The sequence below is a fragment of the Panicum hallii genome, chromosome 2 (assembly GCF_002211085.1).
Source record: "Panicum hallii strain FIL2 chromosome 2, PHallii_v3.1, whole genome shotgun sequence".
Classification (NCBI taxonomy): domain Eukaryota; kingdom Viridiplantae; phylum Streptophyta; class Magnoliopsida; order Poales; family Poaceae; genus Panicum; species Panicum hallii.
The window spans coordinates 41,603,339-41,612,925 of NC_038043.1; the positions used below are offsets into that span (position 1 = coordinate 41,603,339).

At 50.5% G+C, this 9,587-nt stretch overlaps 2 protein-coding genes across 2 annotated transcripts; one reads left to right on the top strand and one right to left on the bottom strand.

Moving 5' to 3' along the window:
* The first annotated feature begins 2,234 nt into the window (after positions 1-2,234).
* Positions 2,235-4,103, top strand: LOC112879288 (UDP-glycosyltransferase 90A1-like). Its single transcript, XM_025943503.1, has one exon. It carries the CDS (start codon positions 2,434-2,436, stop codon positions 3,886-3,888), a length of 1,455 nt encoding a protein of 484 aa, XP_025799288.1. The 5' UTR covers positions 2,235-2,433; the 3' UTR covers positions 3,889-4,103.
* A 532-nt stretch (positions 4,104-4,635) lies between these two features.
* On the bottom strand, positions 4,636-8,332 carry LOC112883237 (homeobox-leucine zipper protein HOX25-like). The gene is made up of 3 exons (XM_025948508.1): positions 7,794-8,332; positions 7,296-7,723; positions 4,636-5,098 (listed from the first exon to the last, which is right to left on the bottom strand). The coding sequence occupies exons 1-3, from the start codon at positions 7,897-7,899 to the stop codon at positions 4,745-4,747; spliced, it is 888 nt and encodes a 295-aa protein (XP_025804293.1). The 5' UTR covers positions 7,900-8,332; the 3' UTR covers positions 4,636-4,744.
* Between the last annotated feature and the right edge of the window lie 1,255 nt (positions 8,333-9,587).

Here is a 9,587-nt window from a genome sequence, read left to right on the forward strand (position 1 = left end):
TCCTATACCGCACAATATATAGCATTGGGTCCATTGGCACAGGGCAATATTGTTACATCGATTACTTTCCTCGAGACTTAAGAATTAAGGAACAACCTTACAATAATATGATGCATCAAGAGAGTTGTAGTATACATGCATGTTTCATGTACAGTCGTATGATACAAACGGTTGGGATTAGCCTTAGCCTTCGGAACACAAATTGCACCTCTACATGGATGGTTGTGATATGATACACCATGCAACTTGCTTAATAGAAACAACATTGGCGGTGACGACGTTTCTAATTTTTCTAATCTATACATCCGTCTAGTGTCGTAAAGCGTTTCCACGGTAGAGCGTGCATACGTACGTACGTTTTGATGGGTCAGTGCCCGTGCGTGCTCGTTATATTAATGCATGCGTGTGGGTGTTGATGATTCCGGAGGCGGATGCGCGCAACGGCAAACATGCCCACGACGGCCCTGGCCGGCGAGGGGCCGCACCGTATAGGGGGAGTTTTACGACGTACGGCCGCGCCGTCCAGCCTCGGGGCGGACGAACGCGGCGGCCAGCTGTCAGCGGCGGGGCTGGTGGGAGAGATGGGTGAAGTGGAAGATGGCGATGCGGGGAAGCTGCGTGCGCGACTCTTGGACGATTCGGCAAGACAACTTGGACGCGCGCGGCAGGAGACGCCATGGCCAGCGCAGCACTGGTAGCTGGTTACTGTGAATCCGTGCCTGTGTGGGGGACTGGCCGGCACGGGCGAAGCAATAACTAGCAATAATTTCGGATCGACATTATTACCTATAGTACAGTTGCTAGCACTCACGTACGGTCAGGCTAGTAACGGATCATAATATTTTAAAATTACACTACTAAAAAACAAAATGATTGTAGGAACGCCTTAAATTTTACCTTAAATTTTTTCTAAGGCAGGTCCAAGGATAACCCGCTGCTATAAAAAGAGTTGAGCTAAGGGCAATTTTGCTCCTGGACACTCTAAAATATCATTTTTTTGCCACAGGACATCATTCAATTTTGCCTTTGCTGCTGGACACCTTTTAAGTGTGCATCTTTGCCAATGGACACCGCAGTGATTATAATATCAATTTCCTGGTTGGAAGGATAGACAAAGCAGCTGATCTGACCAAAGTGCCCTTGCATGGTAGGCGCCCCTGCTTGGCGGGGGCGGCGCCCCTGCTTGGCGGGGGCGGCGCCCCGCTGCTGCTTAGCGCGCGTGTGGGGGGGGGGGGGGGTGGTGAGAAGGCGGCGCCCTGCCTAGCGCGCCGGCCCCGCTTGCCTCGCTGGCCGGCCGGTCGGGGCGGCGGCGCCCCCGCGTCCTCGCGCGGGGGGGGGGGGGGGTGGTGAGAAGGCGGCGCCCTGCCTAGCGCGCCGGTCCCGCTTGCCTCGCTGGCCGGCCGGCCGGGGCGGCGGCGCGCCTGCTTGCCTCGGCGCGGGGAGGGGGGGGGGCTCGCGCGCGCGGGGTGGAGCGGAGGCGCCGCCCCTGCTTGCCTCGCCGGCGGGCGCGGGGAGGGGGGGAGAGGGGCTCGCGCGCGCGGGGTGGGGGCAGCGGCGCCCTGCTTCCGCGCGGGGGGGGGGGGGGGGGGGGGTGCGCTCGCGCGCGAGGGGTGGGGGCGGAGGCGGCGCCCGGCTGGAAGGCGCCGGGGGGTGGGTGGCGGGCGGCGCCCCCTGCTTGCCTCGCCGGCGGGGGGGGGGGGGGGGGGGGGGGGGGCGGAGGCGCTGCGCCCTGCTTCCGCGCGGGGGTGGGGGGGCGCCCCTGCTTAGCGGGCCGGGGGGGGCGGCGGGTGGATGAACGGGGTAATCTGGGTATTTGCAAATTTTTTTCCCTCCATTTTTTTTAAAATGAAAATTATAATAGCTGCTGTGTCTGTTGAAAAAATGCACACCTAAAAGATGTCCAGTAGCAAAGACAGTATTGAGTAGTGTCCTATGACAAAGATTGACATTCCAGAGTGTCCACCAGCAAAATTGCCCTTGAGCTAATGTAGCAACCGAGCGGCTCCTGGAAATATATTTTTAGGGATGGGTGATGCCATCACCCGCCCCTAGAAATAGGACTATTTTTACGAGCGGGTGATGGCGTCGTCTGCGCCTGTAGATGGGCGAAAAAAATTAAACCGAGTAGCGCGTGGAGTTTAATAGAAAAGTAGCATCAGGTAGGGTCTAGAAAGACAGCAGCACATGCCCACGCATCTCTCTCTTTTTTATTTCATCATCTTCTCCCCCTCTCTCTTCCTTTATCTCTTCGGTCTTCTCCCCCATCTCTTCCTCTCCCACGGTACAACAGGCGTGCGGGGGCCGGGGGCTAGGGCGAGCGCAGCGGCCTGGCTCGGAGCTGCGGCGGCGCGACTGCGGCCGCGGAAGCCGGGCGAGCTCGCAGGCAACATTCAGTCGCAAGACAACGTACAAGAGTGCGAACGCCAAGAAAGCATGGCACCCCCCGCCGCCGCCGCCCATTGCCAAGACCTCCATGGCTGCGAGCTGCCTCACGTCGCCGTCTTCCCGCTCATGGCGAAAGGCCACACCATCCCGCTCCTGGACCTCGCCTGCCTCCTCCGCCGCCGGGGGCTCGCCGCCGTCACGCTCCTCACCACCCCGGGCAACGCGGCCTTCGCCCGCACCGCGCTGGCCGACGGCGGCGCCGGGGACGCGGCTGTCATCGAGCTCCCGTTCCCGGCCGGCCACGCGCCCGCGGGCGGGGAGAGCGCCGAGGGCGTCGCGGGAGCGTCCTCCTTCGCCGCGTTCGCGGAGGCCACATCGCCGCTGCGCCCGCGGTTCGAGTACGCGCTCGCGGCCATGCGCCCGCCACCGGGCCTCCTCGTCGCCGACGGGTTCCTGTACTGGGCGCACGCGTCGGCCGCCGCGCTCGGCGTCCCGAGCGTGTCGTTCCTGGGCACGTCCGCGTTCGCGCACGTCGTCAGGGAGGCGTGCGTGCGAGACAAGCCCGGAGCCTCGGCACAGGGTGACGACGCGTCCACCGGTACGTACACGGTGCCTGAGTTCCCCCACCTCCGGTTCTCGCTCGCCGACCTCGTCCCGCCGCCACTGCCGCTGATGGAGCTGGATGCCAAGATGGCGGTGGCCGTCGCCGCTAGCCACGGCGTGATCATGAATACCTTCCATGACCTGGAGGGCCGCTACATAGAGCATTGGAACCGGCAGGTTGGACCCAGGGCCTGGCCTATCGGCCCACTATGCTTGGCCCGGCAATCTACCTCTGTTGATCATGATGCTCATGCCAGCAGGCCCCCATGGATGCTCTGGTTGGACGAGAAGGCAGCTGCTGGGAGGGCTGTATTGTACATCTCGCTTGGGACACTGGCAGCCATCCCTGAAGTGCAGCTGAGACAAGTGGCTGACGGGCTAGATCGGGCTGGGGTGGACTTTCTATGGGCTGTGCGGCCTAACAACGCCCACCTTGGCATAGGGTTCGAGGAGCGTGTGGAAGGGAGGGGAAAGGTGGTGAGAGAGTGGGTGGACCAACGAGAAATACTTGGCCACTCATGTGTCCGAGGATTTTTAAGCCACTGCGGGTGGAACTCGGTATTAGAAAGTGTTGCTGCGGGTGTCCCTCTAGCGGCATGGCCAGCTGAGTTTGAACAACCTATGAACGCAAAGTTCATCGTCGACGAGCTAGGAATTGGTGTTAGGGTCCATAGCAGTGATGGAACCATTGGAGGCTTGGTTAAGAGTAACGAGATCACAAGGGTGGTGAGAGACTTGATGTTCGGGGAGGATGGAATGTCGATGGCATCAAACGCGGCAAAGTTAGCAAGACATGCTCAAGTAGCGGTGTCCGAAGGCGGCTCATCGTGGAAAGCGATTGAGGACATGATTAGAGAGCTATGTGCGACGAGCATGGCAAGAAAATCAATGGATGGGTAAGTTGTACACGTGTTATGGGGAAAAGATTGCATCCTGCCATAGAAAACCATTTAGGGACAAATAAAATTCTATCAGTGGGTCTTGGATGATCTTTGCATTAGTAATTTCATATCTAAAACTATACATGTTGCAGCATGTTAGTACTGCGGTGGGTCGATTGACACTCATTATGTTTAATGGAACTTATTATTTAAATTTCTCTTTGTTGGGATCCATTGCCTACTTTTTTTTCTCTCGATATATACAAGGGACCTCACATTGTTTTCGAGCTGATCAAGTTAGTTACTACTATCTTGGGTCACAAAAACTTGACACCTTATCAAAATTTCATAGTTATCAGAATATTAGTCTGTGAAAACTATAAACATCATATGCATAGATTTTTCCTGCAAAGTATTTTCATAACCTAGTAGATTCATTAGATATTTTGTTTATATTTTAATACAAAATTACTGGCCAAGTTGCAGTTTAAATATTATAGAATACTTGGTCGAAGATAAACTGATGGGTCGGTTTGGGTTCCTGCTCTAAAATCGTACTGTCAACCTTGATCCACTCCTTTTTGCTGATCTCTTTTCCAAAGCGAAATCCAATCTGACAGATCCAGTCACCCTGGCAAATTTAATAAGGAAGGTGATTACGGGCCAGCCCGGCCCAACTTTTGGCCATCGTTGAACAACACACTGCAGCGTGCAGTCACTTCTAATGTCAGACTTAGAAACGGTCACTTTCAGCTGGGTAGAAATGTGATAGTGAACAGTGTAATAAAGCTTTAATTTATCATCAGAAGATACCGTATCAATACCAGGAATACGCAAAACCCAAATTTATACAGTGTAATGAAACACTAGCTAGGTTAATATTGCTGCTCGTTCCACAGCCATGCCCAGTTGCTGAGCTGCGCCCCGTCCTCTTCGGCAGCCGCGGCGAGCAGCGCGTCGGGGTCGGGGAGGAAGAAGGCGCCGCCGTCACCGTCGCCGCCACCGCAGTCGTCCTCTGATGACGAAGGTGGCGAGCGCGCGCTGGCCAAGTAGGACTCCGGGCTGTCGCCGGCTCCCCCTGTGTAGCCCGCCGCCGGCGCCGCTCCGCCTGTGATGGCGGTCTCGGTGCAGAGCTGATCTTGCTCGAAAGGAGCGTAGGCTGCCGCTTGCAGAGCAGAGGCTGGCACCGACGACTCCTTGGCTTGCAGCTTGTCAGTCAGCGTGATTACCTGATACCAATGTTGATGTTTATCTCTGTAAATCTGACGTTTATGATTGCACAAGAAGATTCGTATTTCTTGGCCTGGTCAGGCCATGATACTGAACAATAACTGCCAGTGACATGTGAAATGCAGTGTCTGCCTCTGCCTGAACACACAGTGGCCCTACTAATCAATGCTGGCTTCGCTTCTGCGATAGATTATTTTTGGCGGCTGTTACGATTAGGGGGTGCTTGTTTCCCGAACTATTTTACTCACATCATATTGGATGTTTAAAACACCAATTAAGAGTATTAAATATAGATTAACAATAAAACCAATTGTATAAATAAAGACTAATTCACGAGATGAATCTATTAAACTTAATTAATTTATGATTTGATCATATTGTGCTACAGAAAAGATGTGCTAATGATGGATTAATTAGGTTTAATAGATTCGTCTTGTGAATTTGCCTCGGTTTATGCGATTAATTTTATAGTTAGCTTATATTTAGTCTTCTAATTGGCATCAAACATCCGATATAACCTATACTAAAAATTATTCACTGAATCCAAACACCCCTCGCTAAGATTAACTATATAACTAATCGATCGGGTTGTTATCATCGTGGAATCTGCTAGCATATCTGTTAACTACCCCTCCTACGGCCTAGATGCTAGCCTACGCCCTTACTATGTCACCACGAGAATATAGGGGCTGTTTGGTTTGGCGCCGCAGGCGCCACACCGCGCCGCAGTTTTCGCGCCGCAGGTGTGGCGGCCAGATCGGCCGCCGCACCTTAGGCAGGTCGCGGCGCCTGCGGCGCCAAACCAAACAGGCCTATACTTGCGTGCATTATCAAGAGTCTGTTTGATCTGCCGGACTAAAGTTTAGTCACATTATATTGGATGTTTGACATCAATTAAGAGTATCAAATAAACACTAATTATAAATAAGTCTAATTAATCTATCATTAGTACATATTTATTGTAGCACAATATTATCAAATCATGAACTAATTAGGTTTAATGGATTCATCTCGTGAATTAGTCTCCATTTATGCAATTGGTTTATAATTAGTCTATATTTAATACTTCTAATTAAAATATACTTCTAATTGATGTTCAAATATTCGATGTGATGGAGACTAAAAGGTCCAAACATACCCTAAGTCTTAAGCACTACAAATGCAAGCAGATAGTCTATTTTTTTTCCGGTTAACGCATCCCTAGTGGACATCAACCAAAACACGTTCTCTATCTTATTTGTATGCGAGTGATTCAAAATATAAATCTAGCCCTTTTTATTTTATAAAAAGTTCTACTTCTTTGATTTTCATACATAATAAGTATATAAACAATCTTAACACCCCCCCCCAAATTTCCATTCCTAAATTACACAATCAAACTTTGAAGGCTTTATCAGCACAAATTTTAAGAATAAGTATAGACAGTCTCATGCATTATTACGACTTAATAGACAACCTATAGATTGTGTGCTTTTAAGTTATCTCGTAGCAATTGCACAGTCTCTTAATTTATGCATAGAAAAAAGAATGGTATGAGTTGAATGGCAACGAGAACTCATACAATGGTGTGCTAGGAATCTGGGAGTTCTAAATTTTAGATTATGAGGTTGTTGCTTCAACGAAACGACCAATTTTTTCTCTCACCCCATTCTCTCTCTTCCACATCATCAAATACTTTACGTAAAATTATATGAGACAATCAGGAAGAATATTACGATATACTTGCTCTAAGATGGGTTGTTTACTTACCACTCAGTTATTGGTTTATACAAGCCACATCCAAATTATGTGAACATATACTTCTTTTTTCTAAAAAAAAAAGAAGTTGCATGTATCTAGATCAAAGGCGTTGCAAAATTATGGTAGTTTTAGAGGAGTTCAACAGAACTTTTAATTGTACTAATTCTATCTAGAAGTTACAACAAAAGGAATTACCATAAATTAATATAACTTAACCACAACTGTAAGAATAAATTGACTGTAACCAGAGATCCAAAGTGCTAGATCTTAAACGCATCTGAAATTTATTTCCTTCGCTTCGGTTCATGCTACTCAGGAAGAAGAAAGAAGAATCCTGTTCCAAAAGTTTATTTATTTTTTTCAAAGAATTCCTGAAATTGGTGGTTAAGTTATCTTCATGAGAGTGCCTAGCTAAGTGCAGGGTTAAACGATGGCCCGCCGGATTGATGACCTCACCTGTGACCGGAGGCGGTCGTTGTCGGCCAGAAGCGCGTCGCGGCCGGCGAGGAGCTCGTCGTGGGCGGCCCTGAGGCGGTCGAAGTCCTGCTCAAGCTGCTTGGCCTTCCAGCGCGCGCGGCGGTTCTGGAACCACACGGCCACCTGCCGCGGCGCGATACCCAGCCTCCGCGCCAGCTCGCTCTTCCGCTCGGGCTCCAGCTTCCGCTTCTCCTCCTCGAAGCTCAGCTCCAGCTCCCGAACCTGCTCCGCCGTCAGCCGGCGCTTCGTCCGCTCCTGCGGCCCACCGTGCAGCTCGTAGTCGAAGCCGGCCAGCTCATCGTCTCCGAGCTCGAGCTGGAGCTGCAGCTCCTCGTGCGCCGTTAGCTGGAACGGCCGCTTGCGCCGCCAGCCGTCCGCCGCCCCGGCGGCCCCCACCACCGGCGCGCCTGCAGACTAGGACATAAGCAACGGGTATATTCCACGAACTAGGTAGCGCCTGCTATCACGATTACTGACCTCGAAGGAAGCCGCCGCCGCCGCCAAAGAGAAACACCTGTGCGCCGCCTTCGCCGGCGGCGCGGAATGGCACCGCGGAGCTGATCATGTTGCGCCCGGGGTCCATGTTGTATGTGCCAATTTTACTAACAACGAAGTAAAGAAACAACGTATCTTTGATTCTTTGTACGCGCACACTCACGTGTATCGGTGTACGTATGTATGCTCCTCCACCTCCTCTAGAAACTCGGAGGTCGCCGGCGGCCGGAGCTAGCCTGATCAGAAGGAGGTCGCGGCGGCCGGGAACTTGTGGCGGAAGAAGCTGGTGCTCCAGGGCGCGCGCGTCGAGGACTTGGTGGGGTACAGCGTGAACGCCATGGCGCCGACGCCGGGGAAGGGCGTAGGCTTCGCCACCGCAAGTTTTGTGCGACGACACACACGCGGTGGCCGGAGAAGCTTGCCGGCGGTGTCGTCCACGAGTTTGATGATGAGACGCGGACCCAGTGGATTGAGGGCTGGAAGAAGGGGGATCGTCTTCAGTGGCGGGAATTTGTGAGGAAACCGGGTAAACTCTGAAGCTTGGAGGATGGTGGAATATATAGGAGTAAAGGGCATTTGGAGGGTGGGGTGTAGTGACAGAAATACCCTTTTTGGTTAGTGAGGTTCTTGGCCTCTTGTTTCCGGGGATTAAGGCATATATGTCTCCTTCTGTATTTGAAGTATATCTTTTTTAGCTGGTTTGGAGCTCGTAAAATTTGTGAATTGTGCATACAATTGTTTGAAATCCTAGGAAACTTCAATTTTCATATGATGTCATGTGCTACGACAAAAACCAATCAACTACATTAATTTGATAAAAAAACATGAAAAAATAGTAGCATAAATTGCAAGCTGTTGACAGTTTACTGCTGGTCCTTTTGTGTTCTGTATATATGAGCATAATCATCTTTTTTGTGACACCGTTTCGTGCAATAGAAGGACAAGACACCCGCTCAAAAAAAAAAAGGACAAGACACAAGCTCCACACATCATAGCACCCTTTGGAAACCTAAAAAGCTAACTTAGAAATGGTTCTGGTAATGGCACACCACACACTGAATTTTCATGCACTACCTTAACAAGTTAACGAGCTTCTAAACACAGTTATGTCAGCTTCATGACTGGGCGACACGTATAATTAACCAGCCAAGGATTCAGTTGCGGTGGCATGACCACGTGACTATGATTTGAGGGTGTGAAGGGATCATCCGACATGGTATTTGTGGCAAGTAGCTGATGAATTTGTTGGCCCAATTTTGAACACGTACGTACTGGACCGATGCAACCTGTGAATAAGTTTATCTTGTTCTTGATTCGTTCTTATGCCTTTTCACCTACAATTGGGAAAACAAAGGTTGAATATGCTAGGAATTGAAGTCAACTCAAGATGACATGAGAGAAGCAAGTTGTTCTCCTTTCCCTCTCCTTCTCCAGTTGCGTGGTTGGCAATTATATATAAGAAATCTACCACGTGAAGTTCATCTTAGTTTGGCCAATGAACTGTTCGTTTCCGAAAATTTCCTCCAAAAAATCGTACGAATTTCAGAATCTTATGCAGGTAGCTACGTGTGTTGGTGATGAACAGGGCTACGATCTGGTTCCGTATAACTCCTATGGTATTCGTGTTTTAGGGAAGTTGTGTATTCTTGCGTCAGGTGATTTTATCAACGAAAGCTGCACTAAACCATATATTTCCTAGATTAACTTTAAACTAGAGCAATACCGATATAATTTAATCATACTTTTTCTCATTAGCTGGATAGATTAATGCACCAT

What these genes read in the sequence shown, in the direction of transcription:
- LOC112879288 (XM_025943503.1), top strand. Translation starts at nt 2,434, where the DNA reads ATGGCACCCCCCGCCGCCGCCGCCCATTGCCAAGACCTCCATGGCTGC.
- LOC112883237 (XM_025948508.1), bottom strand. Translation starts at nt 7,899, where the DNA reads ATGGACCCCGGGCGCAACATGATCAGCTCCGCGGTGCCATTCCGCGCC. An exon ending in CGGCGGCGGCTTCCTTCGAG is followed by an intron (nt 7,724 to 7,793) that starts GTCAGTAATCGT and finishes CCTAGTCTGCAG; the next exon opens with GCGCGCCGGTGGTGGGGGCC. An exon ending in ACGACCGCCTCCGGTCACAG is followed by an intron (nt 5,099 to 7,295) that starts GTGAGGTCATCA and finishes CATTGGTATCAG; the next exon opens with GTAATCACGCTGACTGACAA.